This window comes from Tenrec ecaudatus, chromosome 2 (assembly GCF_050624435.1).
Source record: "Tenrec ecaudatus isolate mTenEca1 chromosome 2, mTenEca1.hap1, whole genome shotgun sequence".
NCBI classification, from domain to species: domain Eukaryota; kingdom Metazoa; phylum Chordata; class Mammalia; order Afrosoricida; family Tenrecidae; genus Tenrec; species Tenrec ecaudatus.
This window is the reverse complement of record NC_134531.1, coordinates 221,478,611-221,503,412: the sequence shown is the minus strand read 5'-3', so window position 1 is coordinate 221,503,412 and position 24,802 is coordinate 221,478,611. Positions and strand designations below refer to the sequence as shown.

The window sequence follows — 24,802 nt, the reverse complement described above, 5'->3', positions numbered from 1 at the left end:
GTCTTTAAGCCCCGGCTCGCGCGGCTGGAGCCAGCGTTGCTGCCCCGGAGCCTCGCGGCCCAGCGCCCCAGCGCCCCAGCGCCCCAGCGCCTCCTCGCGTGGCCCGTGCCCTTGTGGTCCGCTTCGTCGCGGGAGCTGGCTCGGCCCGGAGCGGCGCGCCGCACGTTTGAGCATGCCCCGCTACGAGCTGGCTTTGATACTGAAAGCCATGCAGCGGGTAAGTGACCTTCCCCTGGAACCCGCCTTCCCGCGCGCGTGTCCCCGCAGTCGCTAGGCCGCGCGCCGGGCCGGCGCGAGCCCGGGCTTCCCCGCGCGGCCTGAGGGAGCCGGGGCGGCGTGCTCGGGGCGCGGGAGGGTGTGCCTCGCACGCGGCCCGGCGGGGGCGGGGCGGCCGCGGGCGCGGGCGTCCAAGGAAGGTCCGCGGGAGGACCGGCGCTCCCGCCCAGCCCGGCCCCGCTCCCGCCGCGGTGAAGCCACCTGGTCGCCGGCCCCGCCGCCCGCTCCGTCCTCGCTGCGCCCGCCCGCCTTCCCGGAACTGTCTGCGCGCAGTGAGACCTTCCTCCGCAGCGCGTCCGTCCGTGCAGCCGCCGGGACCGCGGTCACGCCTGACCGCGCTCACCTTAAACCTGCTCCGACTCCTCTCTCTCCCGACTTCAGCGACAGCCCGGCTCCGCGCGCCCGTAGCCCAGGTTCATTCATCCGCCTCGGGTGGCCTTCTTGCGCCTCCCGGAAGAAACGTGCTTCCTCCCCCTGCGTTTGAGGGCTCTTGAGGTGGGGCTTGCAGGGCTGGTGGGATGGTCAGCGCCCCTGCAGCCCGTTCCCAGCAGGTGTCGGCGTGGCCAAGGACAGGGGCCCCCGCTCGGGCCGTTCCCGCCGCCGAAATCCCCGCTCAGCACTGGAGTCGGTAACGTAGAGTGTGTGTTTTGTCTCTGTTTTTTCCAGGTAGAATAAAAAAGTTACGGTACTACTCCGCGTGAACTTTGGGAGCATTCCTTCCTACGGTGCTGGAGGCGTGGAAACGTCCCATGTATTTGAGGGGGGCTTGGGGAGAGTCCTGAAAGGGAGCTACTAGAAAGTGTAATTGAACTGGGATTCCGGGCCCAGGCCTTGGGAAGGGTGGGGGGTGGAGTAACAATGCCGGAGCTGCGGGAATTGAGGGGAAAGGCCTTTTGTTCGTTGGTGTCTTAATCCTTTTATAAGGCCTTGTTCTGAAACTTGACCGCTGTGTAAACCAGAGCCTTTTGACGGAGTTGCCACAAGCTGACTAGACCAGCGGTTCTCAACCTGTGGGTCGCGACCCCTTGGCGGGGGCGGGAGGGGGCGGTGAGCGATCCTTTTACAGGGGTCGCCCGACTCATAACTAGCAAATTACAGTTATGGAGTAGCAACGAAAGCGATTTTATGTTTGGGGTGGGGGGTGTCACCACAACATGAGGTGTATTAAGGGGTCTAGTCACTAGACATATACCACTGTGTCCCTAGCCTTCCCTGGGCTGGGGAGGGGGTTATTACTGTTTTTCCCCCCTCAGTATTCCCTCTCCCCAGGCCTTCCTCCCTCCTCACCGAGGTCTGAAACCCAGACTCAACTGCCGATTCAGAGACCCTTTAGGGCAGGGAGGAACTGGGTTTCCCAGGCTGCAAATCTGTGTGGGCACAGGTTATTTTTTTTCCATGTGAAGCTGCTGGTCCATTGGAACTTACGACCTTGTGATTAGCAGCTCAGCCTTAATTCACTACGCACTTACTGAGCAGGGAACTCAAAGTCCTACCCCTATGGTTTTAAAGAGGTGGTATAGAACCTATTTTTGGAATTTACTTATTCTGCTGCTATAAGCTTCATTGTTATAAGAAGAAGGTAAATAAATCGTTTATAGGCACAATACTTGATTATTTCATTGACTGTTTTTTCATTGTAGTAAAGATTCAGATATACGCATATAAAACATTTGCTGATTCAACTTCAGTCACTTTTGAAATGAAACCTTGTTTTTTTTTTTTTGCAAAGCTGCCAAGTGTACTACTTAGCGTGCCTGCCAGTACATTCTGCAAGTGTACTGGTTAAAAGCACTTTATCATGTTTTGTATCCTGTAATAACCAAGACTCAACAGTCTTTGCCTGTGTAGCATAGGGGGCTTTTTCACTTCAGATAAATAAAGCAGTGCAAGTTGGTTTAAAAAAATTCATTACCTTTCTTGAAACCCTCGTCTGAGGCAGGGGAGGAATATCTTAGAAAATAGTTAATCAGGGGTGAGCCTCCAGGAGCGGAGGAGGAGGCTACCCTACCCATGGTAGTAGACAGACTATTTTGACAGTGGGTAAATATGTTTCCATCCTTGACCTAAATAAGGTGAAACAATTAACTCCCCTTCGAAGAGGTTGTTAATGTGTAGCAAACGAGATTTTCTGGTTTTGAATAGTTTATTTTGCTGATTTCAGTTTAGGAAGATTGGGTTCTGAAATATGGTCCATCAAACTAAGCTCAAACTCACTGCTATCCAGTCGATTCCAACTCCCAACTCCGTAGTGACCCTGTAAACAGTAGAACTGCCTCTGTGGGTGTCCCAGGCCGCAAATCTTTACGAGTGTGTAAAGCTTCTTTAATCTTGTGAAGTTAAACAGACTCTCGACAGATTGGCTTTCTGCTCTTTTCTGCCTTATACCCCATTCATTTATCTGGATTGCTAGAGAAGAGTCTCTGATCCAGATTGGTTTTGGTTTTTTAAAGTTCTTTCTACTAAATTTGTCTTTTCCTTCTTTGAGAAAGAAAAAAGTGGAGAAAGGCTGACTTATAAAATACCTCGCTGAGGAAAACTGAATGAAAAGGTTAACCCTGGGTTTTTTAAATGGACAATGTCCTGGGGAAACCTCTCTGTAACCTGCTGCTGTCGACACTCTACCAAAGAGACAAGGATTCTAGCGCTTCAAATCTGTGCTGCATGATTTTCAGGTAGATTCGGAACAGTGTATATCCTACCGTTGTTAGGTTATGTCTTCCCAGCCCCCAAATTATTTGTGTTTTGGAATTGAGGAAGGAATGCTATTTTAAGAGACAACTGGGTTCACCAGACTCTGGAGACTTGTAGTTTTTCCTAGAGCTGTTTACCCCCAGTCTTTCTGGCACTCTATATGACTGACTGCATCCCTGCTCTTATTGGCGGGTGCTACTCCACACTATTTTCTCCAACTCCTTACGGAGTCAGGAGTGTCAGTGTCATAAAGTGCTCAACTGCCAACTGAAAAGGTTGATGGTTTGAACCCACGGGCCCGTCGGCTGGAGAAAATCATCTTAAAAATGCATAGCATTGCTAACCAGTGCTGCAACCTTCAGTTGTTGCTGTGAGTCGGAATTGACAACGGTGAGATTGTCTCCTTAAAAATGAGTGTACAGAGTTCTCCGATCCTAAAATTTGGATGTTGTGCTGTGTTCCCAGAGCATTTCTTGTTTTAGAGATGTGGAGCAGATCATTTTGAGAGCCCCACCAAATGCCACTTTGAAAGCAGGCAGTTCCTAACACTGATAATCATGTCTGCTTTGTTGTACTTGCACGTTGTGTGTGTATGACTGTAGCTTCCCATTCCCCCAGAATCAGGTTATATTCAGGTGCAATTTAACACCAATTTTATCTTAATCTGTGCATTTTAAACTCATCTTCTATTGTCTCCCTGCTTTTAATTTAGCAGAAGTACCGTAGACTAAAATGTGGTTAAATTCTGAAATATGATGTAGGGATGAAAGGTTAGAGGTTCCGACTCCAACCGTTTGAAAAAGTGATTGCCATTGCAGTCTTAAGACTCTCCTTGAAGAGTCTCCAGGATAAGACAGATGAAAGTCCTGCCTGATCACCTAGTGGTGGAAGTGTTACTCACTCTTGAAAAGACCACATTCAAAGGTTGCATTGACTGCAGTCTCAGGCAGCCAGGCAAATCTCATCCCAGTATGAGGAGCACTTTTTGCAACAACTGCAAAGAAATGGATTGCCTGTGAGATGGTGAGCGCTCTCTCCACCTCCGCCCTGGGGCCCAGCTGTTGGAGCTGTTCAGATAGATAGAAGAGAAAGCCGTTTTGAAATTAGACTTGAAAGAAGGCACACGTGATTGGTTAGAGTTGCCATCACCTGCACAGTTAAAACACAGAGGTGTAAACTTCGTTAGATGCTCTGTTGGGGATGAGAACAGGAAGAGAGACTTCTAGGAGGGAAAACCTGAAATCTCTGTAGCACATTGATATTCTTCGGTTGCTTAGTTCAGCTCCAGTAGCCTTCCTCCGATTGCCCAGTGAACACCGTTGGCAGAGATTTCTGAAAGCCCTGGGAAAAGACCTTTTCCTGGAATCTGACTTCTGAAAAATTTTCATGAAGAATTAAAGATCATGGTTTAAAGAGTAGCTAGCTGAACAAATGCATGTGTGTGCAAGAAAACAGCATTCATAAGTAATTTTCTTGGCGCTCTGGTAGTGTAGTGGGTTATACCTTGGGCTGCTAACCACAAGTTCAGCAGTTTGAACCCACCAGCTCCTCTGTCAGAGAAAGATGAGACTAGCTGCTCTTGAGATTTACGGTGTCTGAAGCCCAAGGGAGCACTTTGACGCTGCCTTGTGGACTTGCTCTGAGTTGGAATTAACTGGTAGGCAGTGGGTTTGGGTAATATCTTTTTTCTTATAAAAATAAAGAAGTTAGTTTCTTTGGAAATCTGAAATTATGTCTTTTTTTAAAAAATTGCCTTTTTTATGTTAGTATTCCTATTTTGCTGAGCAGCATATTTTATTTTAAGCTCATGCTTTGGTAGAGGTTTCTGTAGGTAGAGAGTGATTATAGTATAGTCTTTAGTGTATGACCTGGGTTTTATAATTTTTGCATTCATAAAGATAGTGGTGATTTAGTTTATTTTTTAAAAAGTACAGATTTTCCCATTTTGTACAAAAGACTTTTTCCCTTTACCAAAGCCTTTTTGATGAGAAAACTTGGCAAAACATGTCTAGAGTTGTATGCCAGTTAGGTTTCTCTGAAAATATAACTACAGATTTTTGCATTTTCAAGACCTTGTGGAGACTAGGGTACTAATGAACTCGATCGGACTGGTGGACCCTGGTCATTGCTTGCTTGATAGCCTTTGATCACGAGGGAATACTGAGATTTCTGCTCTCAGGTGGTGGGAGAGATCAGAGAAAAGGGAAACATCTTTGTTCTAACTGCCAGATGCTATTTAAAGTAGGTAGGTGTCCAGTGATGGAAGATTTTGAGCCTTGTGGGCAATGGTGTGTTTTCATGTGGTATTAAAGTGTTCTTGGATCACAGCTTATTTCCACAGCAGGTGATTGAAGAAGGAGTGCTGGTCCTGCCCCTGAGCTACAGCTAAAGTGCAAGGAGTGGCTTGGGGGTCAGGAGTCCTTCCTCATCAGACATGGTTTGTATCTATGAAGATGCTTTTGTTAGGAGTGGATATTGTACATTCTAACATGTTCTTTCTCATTTAGTGCCTTTGCTGTGTTCATGGTACTGGTATGCTTTACCTAATTGGAATTTGGAATTTAGAAAGGTGGTCTAATTCCAGGTAAAAAAGTAGGTAGAGAGGGGACGCTACTCAAAGGCCACATCCACTGCCATCAAGTTAATTCCGACTCATAGCAACCCAATATCGGGTTTCTGAGACTGTAAATCTCTGTGGGTGTAGACAGCTTCATCTTTCTCCCAAGAAGCTGCTGGTGGGTTTGAGTCCCTGACCTTGCTAGTTAGCAGCTGCTCATCACTCTATGCACAGTGCCACCAGGGCTCCTTAACATAATGTAATTCCTCACTATTAAAGGCTTTTGCAAATGTAAATAATTATGACACTTATGACTTCCATTATGACACTTATATTGGCTTTGTGTGACATTTTGAATATTCTTAGTTTATCTTTTCAAGATGAAGGAATACTTCTTTTCTAGTGGAAGGCAGTGTTCTTACCCAGTCAGGACCATGTGAACCGATGTACGTGGCGTGGCATTATTTAAGGGAAGCCTGAGGCAATGAATGGTAAGTTATGTAAAGAAGGTAGGGGCAGGCGCATCCAATTCTATTCTCCTTGTTTTAGAGCATGGCTTGGCAAATGACAGTCCCTGTGCCAAATCCCTCTGACCTGACAACTATTTTTATGTGGCCTGTGAGATAAGATACGAATTTACATTTTTAAAGAGGTAGAAAATCAGAAGGGTACTGTGTGGCATATACAATACGTTGAATTCAAATGTCACAGTCTTTAAGTAAGTGGTATTGGAACCTACCAATGCTAACTTGTTGATATTTCCTCTCTGGTTCTTTACAGAAGAAGTTTACAGTTCGCAGACACCTCACTTCTGTAGGGTCAGTACTTTGCTTGACTTAGAGTGCTGTTTTTTAATTATGATTCCTCTTTTCCCCTTGTTAGAGTTTCTTTGGTCTCCACGTGCACGTGCTGTGTTTGTGTGTGTGTGTACAACAAGCTGACCTGGCATTTTCAACTCTGCAAGTAGAGCCCCCCTTGAAATGGCGTGGCCTGCTGACCCTTAAGCTTGGCTAATGTATTTCTGTTTGCGACTTCTCTGCCCTCTGTTAGCTGACAGTGAACAAACATTTTCTCTCTGTTCCTGTAATCTCCGTCCCATGGAGTCTTTTCTCATCCCGCACTGACTGCTCACTGTTCGTCCTTGGACCCTTGCAGGTTCAGTGTACTGCTGAGGAGTGGATAGTAATGCCCTTAAGTGTGATTATTGGAGATAAAAATAGACGGTCTTTTAAGATACTTGAAAGGAATGATAGGGAAATGCATTTTTTACAAGGAGGAGCTAATACATAACATAACATGGTATAGTGGTGACTTTCTGATCTATTCTTTGCATTTCCATACTAGCTGATTGCGTCCACACTGTGGCCCAGTTACCACTTACCTAAGGTACTTTCTGAATGAAACCTGCCATTCAAAGCCACCTCAGTCGTCTTCAACCTGGGCTTCCAAACACGTTGCTCCGTTTCTTTCATGCTCTCTCCTGTGTGCTAAGTTCACAAAGCCGCAGATCCTTTCCCTGCATTTTCCTCGATTTCTGCTTGGAATGCCTTCTCTTTCGGCATGATCACATCCCGTTATTGAAAACCTGCCTCTGGTTCATTCTGAAACCTTGAGTGCGTTAAACATGTCAACTATAAAATCTAGTTGGGTGCTTTTCTGTCCCATCACAGGGATCGCCCTGCATTAGAACGGGCTGTATCTCTTCCTGTCATACAGATTTTTGAGGGTTTTAAGTCTTCATTTTTGTTCTCTGCTGAGCTTTGCATTGGTGATAGGTGCTTACTTTGCGGCCTCTATCTTTCTCAGACAGTCCATTGATGTGATGTATCAGCATGCTGACCTCTTGTGCCAGTAGGCTGCTGTGTAATCTGTGCACTTTGCTAACCCTGGGAAGTTGTTTGCTTTCCAGGGGTTGTGATGACTTCCAAGACATTTTTGTGGCAGATAGTGATGCTTTGGTAGTAGTTACGCGAGTGAAAACTTTTTCCCTGTGACAATCAAGTGGAAGGCTGTGGAAAACTTGATCTAGGCGAGTCCCTCCCAGAGTTGCAGCAGAGTGAGGTGTAGCTGTAGTGACTTCACATTTGGAAAGAAGGAAGCGGGTATTCCAAGAGGAAGCTGTATTGACACTGCTTTGCTGGGGTCTCCTGCAGTTTTCCATCATGAGATTGAAACTGAATGGTAGGTGATGTAGTTAGGATCCATTCCTCGAGCACTTTAGCTCCATAGTAAAATTGGCAGGTGGATGTACAGAAATGTGCTAAACTTTTAATGTTCAGCATATGACTTTGATTGCTACCCCTGCTTTTGCATATGCTCATTAGGAGTGTGAAGACTTTTGCTGTATTAAGTACTCAGAGTTTTGTTTCCTAAATGCATGGAAGAATGAGGTAACCTAACTGACGCGACTGCTTGTGGCATGACAGAATAACGAAGACTTGGCCATGGTTTCTTAGAAGTAGACAGGCTTGGATTTGGCTGCTGGCACTTACTCCCTAGGGAATTTGAACAAGTCTGCCTTTTTGGATTCTTAATTTCTCATCTGTGAAATGGGAGTGAGAAAGAGAACACTGATAAACATGGGATTCTACGATATCATTGATTTAAAAAAATTTGTGACTCTGGGCAAATGAATGGGGGCAGCATATAGAACAGGTATTTTTTTAGGTAGGCTCTTAAAGTGGTGGTGTAGTGGTTACCAGTTGGCCTGTGAGCCACACCGTCAGCAGTTCAGAACCAGCCATTCCATGAGAGAAGATGGGACTTTATATTGCCATAAAGAATTACAGCCTCAGAAACCCATAGGGCCAGTTCTGCCCTCTCCTCCAAGGTCGCTATGAGTCAGCATCTGCTTAGTGGCAGATTTTGAGTAACTGGTTGCAGTGAGTTTGGTTTTTGATTGCTAGATGACCTGAGGCAGTTGTGGGGGATAAGTTAGTTTAATTATTTAGTAAACATTTTGCAAATCTTTAAGGATGGTCTTTTTCCAAAGCTGGGTAAGTATGAATGGTTGTCTTGGCTCTTAGGGTACTTTACTGTATTCAGAATGTTTGAATTCAAACTGAAGTGTGTTTGGGGGACCTCGGGCAAACTGAAGATCTCAGTCAGCGGTGGGTGTTGGGTGGTGTTGTCACTTAGCACTCCCCTTCAGCTTATTGCCACGGGCAGCTTGGGACTGGGTTTTCTAGCTCTTTTCTACTCATCACCCCCAAAAGATTTTAAAAGACAATTGATATGTTGTTGGCAACTACTTAAAAAGACATTCCAAGTACCAAGTATATCTGTGGACAGATATGCTCTGTGGGTCACTAGTTTAAGATTTTGATTTAGCTAGTTGAATTTAGGGAGAAAGAGGGGACTTTATGCTCCCTTACAGATTTACAATCTGGAAACCCAAAGGGGCTTTGAGTTGCAATTGACTCTGGCTGCAGTGAGGCAATTTTTGTTAATTGAATTTAAATGTCGTTAAACATCTTCAGCATATAGAATTTAGACGTGATTGCTCACATGTTGACAAAACCTACCTTTGATTTACAATAGCATTAGTAGCTACTTACTAAATAGCAAACGTTCAATTTTTTTAAAAGTAATATCTTTTAGTTTTGTTTATTTATACCCATTTAAACTAGTTAGTGTACAGAGACTTCAGAGGATTACACAATGACTAGAGTATGATATCTGAATGATTGTTTTAATCATCTGTCAGTCTACCTTGATATGAGCCCATCGTACTTTGACTCAGGGTTTATACATGAAGTCCATTTATGTTATCTATGATGCTTGGGAACTGAGGAAATTGTAGGCACTCTCTTAGAACAGAGGAATGAAGGGTATTAGTCTGCATGTTTCTCTAGCCTGGAAGCCATGCCTTCTTACCTTGTTTAACTTTCCATCTAGGCACTGTGGATTGTTTCCTTCTCCCATTATCTGTGCTATTAGGATTGGCCCGTGATAATGATGCTCCTGATAAAGGACTACTGAGCCAGTTTGGGGAGACTTCAGTAGAAACAGTGTGGGTGAGAGCTTAGGAAAGAAATATTTTGACAACATTCTCATTGTGGTGAGAAGGCCTTAGCTGTGCATACATTTCAGCTGCTGGGAGGTTCTGGAGTCAGCTGTACTTGTTGCTCTGTCAGGCGGGTGGAGAGTTGGGTGAAATCACAGCTACCAACCCTGTTCTCAAATTGTGTTCACATGTGCTATTTGGGAATCATGCATACAAATCATGTAGTACCGATTTGAGTCAGACTTTGTAGATAAGAAACTTACTACTTTGCCCTTATAGGGTCACTTTGAGTCCAAATTGACTCCATATAGTGGGGTTGGTTTGGGGTCAGGCACAGGTCAATGGCATGGGCTTAGTGGGGGTAAGGCCTTGGCCGAGTATGTTATACGGAAGGAGCCAGCTCCTGGTGTGCATGTGTGTGGAGTCATGACCCAGTCAGTCGTTTTGATTTTGTCCTTTTACTAGTGTGCTGCTTGCCCTCTGTTTTGTTAGCAATCTAGAAAAAGCCCCCTTTTGTTGATGTTGTTGCAGCTCAGCTGTGGTTAGGATATTCACAGCACTGGACATACATGTAGAACATTTCATCACTCTGATCACACAAAGGAACTCTATACCCATTAGCAGTTAACTCCTCATCACCTCCCCGTATTCTCCCCAACCCTAGCTAACCACTCAGCTGTGTTCTGTAATGTCTGTAGATTTGCTTATTCTAGATATCCCATGTAAATGTAATCACAGAATATGTGACCCTTTGGACTAGCTTATTTTTTTTGACTTAACATGATATTTTTCAGGTCATTCACGTAGTTAATTTTTAAAAAATGAACTGGATGGTTTTACATAGCAGGCCATCAGCTTTACATTCAACACTTTGTACAGGTTTTGTTTCCACTCCATTGCAGTCACTTCAATACACCCGCACGGAGCTCACACCCTCCTTTCCTAACTTTCTTAACTTTTGAAACCTTAAATACCAAGTTTCATCAACGACAGCCCATCAACTTGATGGCCTCTTCAGTAGGCACAACACCCCCCCCCCCCAATTTATCAAGAAATTGTGTCATTTGCCTTATTGAATTCTCCAGTCTGGCTTTGGCGGCTAACTGGTGTTTTAAGTGTACCTTTAGTCCAGGTATTTTCTGTAAACTGGTAGGTAGAAATTCACTTTGATTTAGCTTTTGCTTTGTAAGCATCCTCACATGGACATTCACACCAGGAAGCACATAGGGGCCTTCAGAAAGATTTGTGGAAAATGGAATTAAAAGATGATGAAAAATTTTCCATGAATGTTTGGAAATTCCCTCATGAGGCTACCTTTCAAAGGGTTACTCCTAGGTGGGTACCCTTCACTGCCCTTTCCTGCACGCGTGGTGTCTGCAAGCAGTGATGACCACCAGTTGCCTAGCTTCAGCCTAGGGATTCTGTCACTCCTCTGTGTCGTTAGCTGCACTGTTTCTGAGTTTCGGTGGTAGTTTTTTGGTGTACCTGCCTGGGAAATGTAAGAGGGTAGAATCTTAATCTGTACTCAGGATGTTTCGGGACTTGTTTAGTAATACTCTAAAAATGTCCTTGTTCTTCATCTCTAAATTGGGGAGCAGTTATTGTGCCTGCCTTCTGGGGTGTTTGCGTCAGGTGAGTTAGTGTAAAAATAAAGCCTGGCACACGGTGATGAAAAATGCTAGTTATTAAACTAACACTCTCCGGTTTTGTGGCGCTGGTGAACTCTCTGCACGTGTAATGGTGAGGTAGAACAGGGAGCAGCAGATGCTTGGACTCCTCGAACAGTGACCTGCGGAGAAGTGCTGCTTCTCATGCTGACCTGGCCTTTTGATTCCATGTAGAGACCAAATAATGCAAGAGCTACACACGTCAGTGTGGCCTTTCACAGTGCGCACTGTGATCGTCGTAGGGATCGTGAATGAGTGAGTACAGTGAAAGGAGGTGGGGGGAGAGGTGGGTTTTTACTATGTCATGGCATGTTACTATACTTATTTCAACAGAGAGGTTTCTTGCTAACCTAATTTGTCAAGTCATCCCCCACACCCTCAGGTTTTTGAGCTTTTGATCAGAGAATCCTGGAAAGGCACCCTGGTGGAACTGGTGGTGGTGGGGTGGACATGGCGCATAGGTGTTGGGCTGCTAAATGCAAGGTTGTCGGTTCAAACCTACCAGCCGCTGCTAGAGAGAACGATGAAACTGTCAGCCCCCCTAACCATGGATTGAGAGTTGACCGTAGGGTTGCTGTGAGTGGGAAAGACCAGGGGTTTGGGGGAGAAGCTTGTTCTACTCTCTTGACCTTTTTAATCTGCTTTCTCTTGTGCTTAAACAAAACAAGTCTTGCTGGTTGTGTGGTCCTCTTGAAGGTTATGCAGGACCCTGGATGCTGCTGTCAGGGAAGTGTTGCACTGCTAACCACAGTGGTGACAGCCTAGGAAACCCTATCGAAGAGCCTATGGATTAGAATAGACTCCCTGGCAGTGGGTTTGGTGTTTTGGAATCAGGTACTTAGGTGTCAGTGTTTAATTTACTGGTTTAACAAGCATGTTGTAAGACAGAGGTCGGCACAGAGGCTCAGAGATGTGTGTTTGACATGCTATGCCTGAAGGGGTGACTGTTGGCTATGTCCATGTCCTGTATTGTGCACCAAGGCCGGTGGAAACCTGGAGACAGGTGACAAGGCTTGGACAATTATGAGAGGGGTGGAATAGTGATTTGGATCTTCCCGATCCTGGTCAAGATAATGATGCATGTCCAGATTCTGGGTAGATTTCTAAAGTAGAGCCAACAGGATTTGCTAATGGATTGGACCTGGGCTGAGAGAGAAAGGGGTGGGGCGGGGGAGGGGATCAAGCAGTGACAGATAACTGAGGTTTGCTTGTCAGGACGAAATCCATGCTGGGAGGAAAGACTAGGTCATGGGTTCCCAAACTTATTTGATCTACTTACCCCCTTTTAAAAGAGAAAAAGAAAAGTTGGTGCTGCCCTGACAGTTCAAGATATTTATATTATAGCCTGTAATCCAGGATAACGTGTAAGCACCTAATTGCAGCCCGCTGGATGGTTCCAGTGCCCCTCAGAGGGTGGTAAATAGCCCCTTTGGGGAAATAACTGGAGTATGATAGAATTTTTTCAGAACCCCAAACCGAGAGCTACCCATCCATTACTGTCAGAGTCTATTCTGATTCATAGCAACCCTGTAAGACTGAATAGAGTTTGTTCCTTAGGTTTCTGAGACTGTATCTTCATGGGACCAGGCAGCATCACTTACTAAGAATAGTGCTCCGTAGAGTTTACATTGAGAACCCTTGCAGCTGTAGATCATATAGCCAAAATTTTTAACCTGACGTCTTAAAGATAGGAAAGTTTCTAGGTAAAAGGTGGCTTAGATGGATTCATGTAGAGGAGACTGATTACCGTATATACTCGAGTGAGTATAAGCCAAGTTTTTCCCATTACATTTTAATGTAGTTTTTGTGGTAAAATTAGGTTCCCTGGCTGATACTCGAGTCAGCTTATACTCGAGTATATACGGTAGTTGTTTTCTCTTAGAAGGGCTAACACTGATAAAGAAGAAGACAGGAGTTAGACTGGATTGTCGGAATCTGGATAAGTCAAGTCCTCCTTTGTAGGTGATTATCAAAGGTGATTTTCCTTCATGTTGTCTACTTGAGAAACCTTAGCATGAAGCTATCTTTTGTTTTTGATCTCTTCACATTCTCCATGTTTATCATTTCACTTGGATCACATAAATGCTTCAGTGTTATTCTATAGACTGCTGGCACTCATTTTATTTTAGTATTTGTATTTGTTTGAATTAACTATGGATGATGTGGAATAATATTTTTCAATGAATAATTCCTTATGTTGGCAAAGAAATGTCTACTGTCTTGCAAGAGCACTGCTACTGGGACAGATGGGAGTGCAAATTCAGACTAAACCTCAAAACCTGCTTCCTGGGGCAAGTTACTCATACTACCTCATCTATAAAGGTGTCTTCATAATTGTACTTATGTTTAAGTGAATAGTGTGATCTAAAAAATGAGCAAACCTTTGGCTGTAACAAAGTGAAGCCCCAGGAAAAAATGTGATCATTGGATTTGTAAAGAACAGAATGCCAATCTTAGATCAGTTATAGACGGGGATAGTGCTTGAGTTTCTGTAGGCCTTCCCATTAAAAGTTACATGAATGTTTAATCATTGGGATGACATGCTGTTATACTATAGACTTCTGCTTTGTCATTCCTCTTTCTCAGTTTCACTATCGGTTCTTGAAATTTGCTCTATATGTGATCTAGTATCATCCACCTAAACCAAACCTATTCCAGCTCATAGTGACCCTATAGGACAGAGTAGGATGGAATCAGACAGCCTCGTCTTTCTCCTATAGACCATCTGGTAGGTTTTGGAGAGGCAGGTGAGTTTGATTTCAACTCAGAGCAACCCTATAGGACAGAGTAGGACTGCCCCTTTGTGTTTCCCAGATTAAATCTTTAAGGGGAGCAGACAGCTTCTTTGCCCATGGAACCAAATTTGAACTGCCGACCTTGTATCCTCCACAGATTAGTTAATTCCACTTAGATTTTCATAGTCATTCCATGTATAGGGAGTCTTCATTCTCCCATAAACATGTGTTAATTCTCAGAGACTTTTTAAAAAGATATATTGTGATCCAAATTTGCATATAGTTATTTTTCTGCGAAAGGGAGGTGGGTCTATGGATGAAATGAGAAATCTCATATCTTATAAATCGAGCTAGGTTGATACAGTTTTATTTGAAGGCTTGATTTTCTTACATTGGAAACTGCTGGCCTTTCTTCACCATTCCCATGTGACTCTGGTAATACGGAGAGCTGTTCTGGTTGCCACAGGGTTGGGGGGTCGGGGTCGGGGGAGAGGCTTAAATCCTGCCTGCTTTGCCGCCTCTTACGGTCCTGTGAAGACAAACCAGGAACTGTCTTGAGAATACTGTTTGAAAACCATTCCAAAGCCATTGACATCTTTAACCAGGGTTCTGTACACTTCTGTACTTCAAAAAATGCGAGTGGCTGAGGTTTTCAGTATCATAAAAATCTTTTGTTAAGAAGATATACAGGTAAATTCCTAAGTGTAGTTAATTTTACTATTGTGTTGTCTTCAGCTCCACTTGTAATTTAAAATTGGTTGAAATTCATGTAGTAATTGGAAAGCCTCCTGCTTTTGAGTGTCATTCATACCTTACTATTATGTTTTTAAAGTAAGCAGGGTTTGAGGAATGTTCTATACAAGTATGTATATATTCTGTCAAGCACCATTAATCTACTTTGTTGGTTGGATTTGCATTTTTTGACCTTGAATCAAGATGACAAAAGTGAAAAACTTTCTGAAAGTCCGTAAGTAGAATTCACCTTCATTTAGGTTTTTTTGGGGTCCTTATAAACCAAACCAAGCCTGCTATTGAATTCCCACTCAGTGTCTATATTTAGGGTTTCTGAGGGTCTAAATCTTTATGGAAGTAGGCAGCCTCCTCTTTCTCCCTCAGAGCTACTGGTAGGTTTGAACTGCCAACCTTGTAGTTAGCGGTCCAAAGATTATTAAGACACCTTACCGCTGTATTGAGGGGGTGGGTAGGGTTGGGAGAAAAACCAAGTCTTGGTAATGCCCGTAATTTTTTGGTTTTGCTGAGTTACAGAAAGGTGGTTATAATTCAGAAGTGTTTGTGTACTTTATAACCCATATTGCTGCTTAAGGTGGATGTTTTTAATTATATCAGAATATGAGAAGTACTGGAGCCCCTGGCGGCTTAGTGGTTATCCCTTGGATACTAACTGCAAGGTCAGCAGTTCAAAACTACCCTTCTGTGGGAAAAGGACAAGTCTACTCCTGTAAAGAGAATACAGTCTTGGAAACCCCCCTCTACTCTTCTCCTGTCAGGGCCACTATATGTTGGAATTGAGTTTGGTTTTGGTCAGGCCCACCCGTGATAGAGTGCTGGACTTGGCCTGCTGAAATGGTTTCTGAGTGGTTTGGTTTTTAAACCAATTCCAAAGCCAAATAAACCGTTGTGTGGTCAGTTTTTTTCTGCTCCTCCTACTTTCCAGGTGGTAAAATGCAGCAAGTGCTTTTGTACACTTTTATATTTTTATAGTCATAATTCATTTCATCCAGATACGTTAAGCCTCCAAATGGTATTGTGATTCTGGTTTTAAACTATCAGTAAAGCACACCTTTCTAAGAGTGAAGCTCCCTCCTCGGAGGGAGCCCCCTGTGCTTCAAATACCTGGGTGGTTGAGGTTTGGCTAAGTGCCAGCACCTGTTGAGAGGACTGCTGCTTCCAAGAGCCTCCCGCTCGTTTTGGACACAGCTTTCTTTAAAAGTGTGCCACCTCCGTGTCTGTGTCACGGTGTGACCATTTCAGAACTTGCCCCACATTGCTTACTTACACAGCGAACCACTTGAGTCCTACCAATAGACAAACAAGGTTTTAAAAGCTTCACTGTCCTGAAGTTTTTGTCCATGTATGTTCTCCCTTACAAATAAAGGAACCTTGGACAAATACATATTTACCACTTTAGAAGGGATACCATAGCCAAAATGTAGCTATTATACTTAGGACCCTCTCTAGTTTGTGTGCTCCTCTTCTGAAAAGCTGAAGACGTATGACTCTGTGTGACTAGAGTATGACATTTGACCTCATTGTAATATTTTATATCATTCTACACACTAAGTTGACTTGCTTTTAATTTTAGTTTGTTTTCCATTTTTCATTCTTTACCAGGAACTGGTCCCTGCATTTTAAAAATTTAAATTAGAAAAATCTCAATTTGTCTACAAGACTATGAGTAGATGGCCAATTTGCCATTGGAAGGAGGTGGAGGCCTGAGGAGGCATGAGCAGAAAGAACGTGGGCCTCGAACTTGAGCTAGTACTTGCTCTTGCTCCCCTCTCCCACTTTCCTTGTCAGAACATGCCTTTCACTTTTCTAGGGAGTTAAAAATTACACTTGGGATAGGGATTGTAACCCATTGTAGCCGAATATGGCCTGGATAGGGGCCTTGAGTAAATATTATTGAGGGGATGGGGGTGGGGTTTCCAAGTTCATGGAAAAATTATGTCACCTTTGAATCGCACTTTTTCATGAACTTATTTGACAGTGAAAAACTGTCGTAGAAAAGCCTGATGGCAGTGCTTCCTAATGATGGGGGAAGGAGGAGATAGGCCTTTTGCTTCTGAGCAGTTTATCCTCCAAATAGATAAGCTGTTGTAGAACTACAGCACCCCTCCCTCATTCCCACCCCCAAGAAAAGCAAAAACCAACCTCCGAACCCTGCCTTTTTCCCCTGTTCCTTTTTTTTTTTGGGAGGGAAACATAGCTACGTCAGTTGAAGAGGTCAATATCTGAAAAGACTGTTGTTGCAACCAGTGAGCTAGGTAGGGCCTGTCAAGGGCATGGTAGGGTCTGGCTTGATTGCTGGGTGGCAGGGAGAACGGAGCTCTGGTGAAGGTAGAATTTCACAGCTGCCAACGACTGCTTAATGTTACCGCAACATTCAAGGTCCCCTTTTAAATAACATCTGTGAGTTAGATGATCAGTGCGTCCTTCACACTCATGTTGCACCCTGAGCCCAGAAAGGGGGCCCGTGTCTTAGGATTTGGGTAGCTACAGCTCCCAACTTGTAATGTATTTGTGCTTTGGTCTGGCAGGTTTATTTATGCCTGCCGTCGTCGTCGTCATCGTCATTGACATAGACTTTTAGGGAGGAAGGATTTTAACGCATTTTCTCAGCATCATTATCGTCATGCTTTATACTTTAAAAAGGAATAAAGAAGTGTCTGTCTACCAACGAGACCTAATAACCTAATTTGGGAGGGCATTTATCTTGCAGTGTTAACCCCTGCTCTCTCTTGCCAGTGGGGGTTTAGGGTAGTACTTTTGAGTACTGTGGTTCATTCGAACAGAGATGACTTTTGTATCATTTAAAGGAAAATGCCTCGCTTCAACCCAAAGCAACTTCTTTTTCAAGCATTGAAACGTTTTACTCCGAGGTTACCTTATTACAAGTGAAGAAAGTACATAGATTTTTAACTGGTGCATGACATTGGGCTGAGTAACAGTGTTTTTCAAAACTTTAGAATTTGCCTCTTTTCCAGGAGAAAACCATGAAATTTATATCTAACCCTGATTCTAGATAAATTTCAATGTCTGCTTTGCAGAATGATTGTGTTAATCCAGGACTGAAAAATAAACGGTAACTGACTTGGTAATAATGACTGTCGCTAATGGTTGACGAATGTCTGTTTTGTTTAGGTTTGGAAGATACAATGATAACCTCATCTCGCAGCCTCTCAATCCCTCCTCCCCCTCCAACAAAAAAGTGTTAGGAGGGAAAAAGACTCAACAATATTCAACCTTGAGTCAGTGCCTTATCGTCTCAGAAGTTTTCTTGGATATGTTTTGCCTGATCAAAAGGAAGAAAATTACACACATCTTATGAAAGTTCTTTTTATCTCCCTCCAGTAGTTTCCTAACAGCCAGAAGAAAGAATACACTTTTAGGGCTGTTTCTGTAAGTTTCTAGTGGAAAATGTCTTGTTTCCCTTCAAAGTGAGGAGTCCTTTTACAAGTTCTAGGTTATTTTTATTACAGATGTTCATTTGCAGGAATACTTTAGAACAGTTTTCTAGAAGTTGACTTGCACAGGCTGCGCTGTGCAGGGTAATCGGTGTTGAAAACCTCTGGGTTTAGATGGTAGCGCCTTATAAACATCCCCTGCCTGTGATATCGGGACCGAAGAATGCACAATCTTGAGGTGTGTAATGCTTGGAAGATTGGTTTGACGCACTTACAGCTAACTCTCTGTTTTCCCTCTGAAGCATTCCAGGTGCATTCAGGACCGTGGTGCTGGATACCGTTCTGAGACCACCCCCATAAAGCAAGAAAAGACATTCTTAGTTCCTAGGGAAGTTAGGCTCACCTTGTTATGAAGCTCATGAATTTTTGTCCTTAGTTCAAGGTCATGGATTCTGACTGACTTCTGAGTATCGGCTGCAATAGCATAGACCACTCTTGCATTTTTCTGTGGAACCAGTGTATTTTAAAAGTGTCTGTTTTCTTTGTATAAAGAATGTCATGTTGCGCCATGTGTTTGCTAGACTGAAATGAAAGTTTCCTCATCACGTGGTGAGACCCTCCTCTAATTCAATCTTTGTCTTTTGTCTTTGCTGCCTTGCAGGGTTGGTACAGTAGGCTTCACTAGACTTAGCTGCAACTCAGAATTTCTCCTCCAGCACCTGAGTAAATGCTGATGGTCTTGTGGAGTGTGGATTAAAAGTACAAGCTAAATTCTCAATCCCAATTAAGAAGCGGAGGACAAATTTAAACTGTCTCCTTCAAAGTTTATCACAACCACCACCATCAAGACAGCAAACCAAAGGACAAAGACTTTGACTTCCTGTGTTGCTCTGTGTAGTCAAGTGCACGTGTGGCTTACAGACTTGCCTGGGGTACTAATAAGTAAACAAAGAGTCGGACACTTCTGTCATTGGAAGCTGTTATTCACAAAGGCACCGAAATGAGGGCTTTACTGGAGACAGCAGACATTGCCATAGTGGCCCTGTACTTTATCCTGGTCCTGTGCATTGGCTTTTTTGCCATGTGGAAATCTAATAGAAGCACCGTGAGTGGATACTTCCTCGCAGGGCGCTCTATGTCCTGGGTAGCAATTGGTGCCTCTCTGTTTGTGAGCAATATTGGGAGTGAACACTTCATTGGGCTGGCAGGATCTGGAGCTGCAAGTGGATTTGCAGTGGGCGCATGGGAATTCAATGCCTTACTGCTTTTGCAACTTCTGGGATGGGTTTTCATACCCATCTACATCCGGTCGGGGGTGTACACCATGCCTGAATACTTATCCAAGCGATTTGGTGGCCATAGGATTCAAGTGTATTTTGCAGCCTTGTCTCTGCTCCTGTATATCTTCACCAAGCTCTCAGTGGATCTGTATTCAGGCGCCCTCTTTATCCAGGAGTCCTTGGGGTGGAACCTTTATGTGTCCGTCATCCTGCTCATTGGTATGACTGCCCTGCTGACGGTCACGGGAGGCCTCGTTGCAGTGATCTACACAGACACGCTACAGGCTCTGCTCATGATCATCGGGGCGCTGACCCTGATGGTTATCAGCATGATGGAGACTGGTGGGTTTGAGGAGGTGAAGAGAAGGTACATGTTGGCTTCGCCCAATGTCACTTCCATCTTGTTGAGGTACAACCTCTCTAACACAAATTCCTGTCACGTCCACCCAAAAGAAAATGCCTTGAAAATGCTGCGGAGTCCAACTGATGAGGATGTTCCTTGGCCTGGCTTCATTCTTGGGCAGACTCCGGCTTCAGTGTGGTACTGGTGTGCTGACCAAGTCATTGTGCAGAGGGTGTTAGCAGCCAAAAACATCGCTCATGCCAAAGGCTCTACTCTGATGGCTGGCTTCTTGAAGCTTCTGCCAATGTTCATCATAGTGGTCCCAGGAATGATTTCCAGGATACTGTTTGCTAATGATATAGCTTGCATCAACCCAGAGCACTGCATGCTAGTGTGTGGAAGCAGAGCTGGCTGCTCCAATATTGCCTACCCACGCCTGGTGATGAAGCTGGTTCCCGTGGGCCTCCGGGGCCTCATGATGGCGGTGATGATTGCTGCTTTGATGAGTGACTTGGACTCTATCTTTAACAGTGCCAGCACCATATTCACCCTTGATGTGTACAAACTCATCCGAAAGAGTGCCAGCTCCCGGGAGCTAATGATTGTGGGGAGGATATTTGTGGCCTTCATGGTGGTGATCAGTATCGCATGGGTGCCAATCATCGTGGAGATGCAAGGAGGCCAGATGTACCTTTACATTCAAGAGGTAGCTGATTACCTGACGCCCCCAGTCGCGGCCTTGTTCCTTCTGGCCATTTTCTGGAAGCGCTGCAATGAACAAGGGGCTTTCTATGGTGGAATGGCTGGCTTTGTTCTCGGAGCAGTCCGTCTGACACTGGCCTTTGTCTACCGGGCCCCGGAGTGTGACCAGCCTGACAACAGACCAGGCTTCATCAAAGACATCCATTACATGTACGTGGCCACGGTACTGTTTTGGGTCACAGGACTCATTACTGTAATTGTAAGCCTACTCACACCACCTCCCACGAAGGAACAGATTCGGACCACCACCTTTTGGTCCAAGAAGAACCTGGTCAAGGAGAGCTGCGCTCCAAAAGATGAGCCATACAGATTGCAAGAGAAGAGCATTCTGCGGTGTAACGAGAATAGTGAGACCATCAACCACATCATGCCTAACGGGAAGTCAGAAGATAGCATCAAGGGCCTCCAGCCTGAGGATGTGAACCTGTTGGTGACCTGCAGAGAAGAGGGCAACCCAGTGGCTTCCTCGGGTCACTCTGAGGCAGAAACACCAGTGGATGCTTACTCCAATGGGCAAGCAACACTCATGGGTGAGAAAGAGAGAAAGAAAGAAGCAGAAGATGGAAGCCGGTACTGGAAGTTCATAGACTGGTTCTGTGGCTTTAAAAGTAAGAGCCTCAGTAAGCGGAGTCTCAGAGACCTGATGGAAGAAGAGGCTGTTTGTTTACAGATGTTGGAAGAGACTCCAAAAGTTAAACTAATACTCAATATTGGACTTTTTGCTGTGTGTTCTCTTGGAATTTTCATGTTTGTTTATTTCTCCTTGTGAACTTTTAAAGGAGCCTAGGTGGCGCAGTGGTTAAGTGCTCAGCTGCTAACCCAAAAAGTCAGCCGTTCGAATCTACCACCTGCTCTGTGGGGAAAGACATGGCAGTCTGCTTCCATAAAGATTTACAGCCTTGGGGCAGTTCTACTCTGTCCTCTGGAGTCTCTGTGAGCTGGAACTGACTCCCCAGCGATGGGTATGAACTTTTAAGGGTATATGGTGAGACGCTAACTTAAGAAAATGCTGGACTTGGGGAAAAAAATTATGTGAACTGTTGCATCTCTTAGGCATTGTTTATGCTGTAGGTTGTGGCCAAATTTTACGTAGCAGTAAACCATCGATTTGCAAGACTTGCCGAGGTGGATGAAAGTAAATCTTCGATATAAATGAAGAAAAGCTTGTTTAGCAGTCTGAATTGTGCACGTGTGGTTTAAAAATGTCTATACCAAAGTAAGGAGAGACCAGCTGTTATAGTAGCGTGCTTAGAGCAGGCTGTGTTGAGATGCCGTGAATAGGTACATTGTCTGCACTGCCAAGTCTCCATACAGCTTCTAGTCCTGGAGTAGGAGACCCTCCATATTTCAGTTTTGCTACTATTTTTTTCTGTCTCGATGATCTCAACTACCATTTCAGTCTGCTTTCTTAAATAGTGTACAGTCGATTATGTGCAGAAAACACCATAACGCACTTGTGTGGTACTTGATTCAGTACAAGTTCGTGTGTGTGCCAGGTTCGTTTTGTTAACCTGAACCTGAGCCGATGGATTCTGATTGCCAAAAGAAAGGAAGAATGTTTCCCTGTAGCTGTAGCTGTTCTGTGCCACCAGGCTCTAGGATTTTGTAGGAAACTTGATTTCAAGTTTGTGTTTTTTATTTCCCCCACTCCTTCCTGTCAGTCTTCCTTTAACTACAATAAAGCCTATGAAGTTATATGTCATGATTGTACTGTTATGAAATAATTGGGGAGAAAGTGAAGTAAACATTGCTGATGATCCTCATGACCAAATAAGGCTGTTTACATAGCCTGGACATTAGTAGCCCCGAAACAGTGTTTGATAATTTACATTGAACAGGTGGTTACTCATATGCCACTGATTCTCCAGCGTTTTCTTGCCACTTGGTGTAATAATCATGATCAGCCAGATGTTTTTCCAGGTGTTAGGTACGTACAGAGACATAAGCAAAGTTGACACTGTCTTTGTGCTAGGTTGTCCTTGATTAGATCTTGGTTGGTGTGTTGAAGTTAACTTTTTAGAGGGAATTTTTTGCTGAGATTACGTTTTTCGTGACTTTTGTTGCCCCCAAACGTCTTCTGTACATGGCCTCCACATTTTCATTTAAAAAGTGTAACAGGGATTTAAAGCCCAAGGAGTTCTCCACGTGGAAACTGAGCATCCGCAATGGAGAGCGTAGTGTCTGCCTGGGCTTCCTGCAGAATGGAGAGCTTGATCAAGAAGCGGCCCTGAGCAATGAAGTGGGATATTGCAGGATTTGTGGAGGCATAGGTCCTTCTCTTGACATGACATGGAACTCGCTGCTTCACAGGTGAAGATTCTCTTCCCCTGCACTGAGGACCAGGTAGGAAAGATGCTAGAGGAGAGCTCTTCCAATTGTGTAGTTCTCTGTCCTTATGGGCTGAATACTGTCCTTTATCCTCCAGACAGTGTGAAGAAGCTGATTGTGTATCTACTTTCTTTAATCTCTGATGCTTTTTCAAATTGCATGATCTGATTAAGCTTGTATTCCTTAAGAATATTATTACTTTTATATCTACTTTTGTAGATTTTTAACCAAACAGAGCCCTGATGACTTTAAAATTTTTGTAGTTTGTAAACTTGATTCATTTTAACGGACTTGATTAGTCCAACGTTGATTTTAGAAATTATAAGGTAGCATATTGTCTTCCCGTCTCCGGGATGCTTTCTGATAGTCTGTAGATGAAAACCATTATGTATGGGTAGCATGTGTTTCGGAGAGCTCAGAGTGCCTTGTAAAAAAAAAAAAAGGTCTTTATCCTTTCCCCACTTTCATTTTTGAAATGTGTGGCCTGGGGTCAAATAGATAGGAGCTATTCTTTCTTGTGTGGGGGCTGAGGCTGTGGCTGACATGGCCAAGGTTTCCCATGACTCATGATTTGCCCGTTAACTATTCTTCCCTTGAAACATCCTTTTGGTATTGGGAAATAAACCATAGTACCTTGGGTTTGTTCAGGTTGGCATTAAGTTGTAGCAATTAGAATTGATTTTGATGCTGAGCACATTGTTAAGTAACCCAACACTCGGAATGGGTGCGTTGGTTGGGCAGCCTTCCTGCCCTTTCTGTTTGCAGCTCAAATGAAATGGGGGCCGTGGTTTTGGACTTTGTGTCCCTTAATTTCATATTAGCAGTTTAGAGTGTTCTTCTACCTTCTCCCTGTTGTTGTCTTGAAAGATGCATAGAATACATCTTGTGTCTGTGTGTATGTAGCAGTAGGTCAAGTGTAGAGGAATAAATGTCTGTAAATAAGGAATGGTTATTAGCATAGACATTAGGGTTGTTTCTTCCTGCCATCATAAACAGCACATTTAGACTGAAGTCCCTGAAGCTTGTGCTCTTCTTGCTTCCCAGGAATAGATCATGTGCTTGAATATATGTGTGAATTGCTGATTGTAACTGCATTTGGGGCCCCAGTCGTCAGTCTAGATTTCCTTAGAAGGGTTGTTCCTGCAATGAGCAGAATGTTCGTTCTTTAACTAAATGATCCTCACTGGTGGCTTTGTTTCTGTACATTAGCATGTATGTATTTTAGATTCGCTCAATAGCTCAAGCTAAGGTACAGAGTTGACTGGTGGAAGGTCAGGGTGAGGTGAGAGAACCCTCATCTTCAAAGGTGGAAAAATATAACTATCCAGCTGTTAATGATATTCCACACTTCTCGAATTTTGTCCTTATAGGCAATTGAGCCTCAAGATCTGATAAAGAGCTATTACTCTGGTACACAGAATCATTGCTCAGTTTCTTGTTGGACTGCCAATGTTTCTTTCCATCTAGCAGAATGCCCTGTCCTGCCCACTCAAGGTATATCGTAAATTGCTTTAGAAAAGACACAATATTTTTCTTCTCCAGGCAATCTTTTCTGCCAAGGTTTTTCAGTTTTTTAGTTAGAGAAGCATTGTTGTGCTGGAACTTAAATTCATGAGTCTCTCAGTGCTTCCTTTTCATAGGCCTCAAAGGATCCATTGCCTTAGTATACACAGGCTGGGTCTTGAGAGCCATTGTCCTTAATGATGTTAATTTAAGAAGTTTGTGGGGGTTGAATTGGATCTTTTGGGGCTTCCTCTGACCATGCCCTGAGGACAAGGAAAGGCCAGTTAGAGTCTGTCTCAGCCCCTCCTTATGCTGGATGCTTGGATATTGCCCCGTTCTCTCTGAACACCATTTAATGTTGTTTAGGGGATATTTCCATTCTTCACTCTAAAGCCGTGTCTCCATGGGGTCAGTTTTGACTCCTAGTGCCCCTATGTAGGGTTTTCAAGACCGTACGTCTTTAAGGAAGCAGGTAGCCTCATCTTTCTCTAAGTGGAATTGATCAGCTC

The 24,802-nt window shown here is 44.1% G+C and overlaps 1 protein-coding gene and 1 long non-coding RNA gene across 3 annotated transcripts in view; both read left to right on the top strand.

Moving 5' to 3' along the window:
* Positions 1–3: 3 nt before the first annotated feature.
* SLC5A3 (solute carrier family 5 member 3) lies at positions 4–23,246 on the top strand. Of its 2 annotated transcripts, XM_075542335.1 has the most exons (3): positions 1,359–2,948; positions 5,928–6,015; positions 18,739–23,246. In XM_075542335.1, exon 3 carries the CDS (start codon positions 19,078–19,080, stop codon positions 21,229–21,231), a length of 2,154 nt encoding a protein of 717 aa, XP_075398450.1. In that variant the 5' UTR covers positions 1,359–2,948; positions 5,928–6,015; positions 18,739–19,077; the 3' UTR covers positions 21,232–23,246. The 2 variants fall into 2 exon arrangements, with proteins under 2 accessions (XP_075398449.1, XP_075398450.1); XM_075542334.1 differs by lacking the exons at positions 1,359–2,948; positions 5,928–6,015 and adding an exon at positions 4–217.
* The window catches only part of LOC142439749 (uncharacterized), a 128,951-nt gene continuing 104,848 nt past the window's right edge, over positions 700–24,802 (top strand). The window contains exon 1 of the long non-coding RNA XR_012782873.1: positions 700–904. This is a non-coding gene — a long non-coding RNA (uncharacterized LOC142439749). The remainder of the gene's footprint in view (positions 905–24,802) is intronic.

Bases quoted from the DNA above. Each gene is read 5' to 3' on its own strand.
- SLC5A3 (XM_075542334.1), top strand. From the start codon at position 19,078: ATGAGGGCTTTACTGGAGACAGCAGACATTGCCATAGTGGCCCTGTAC.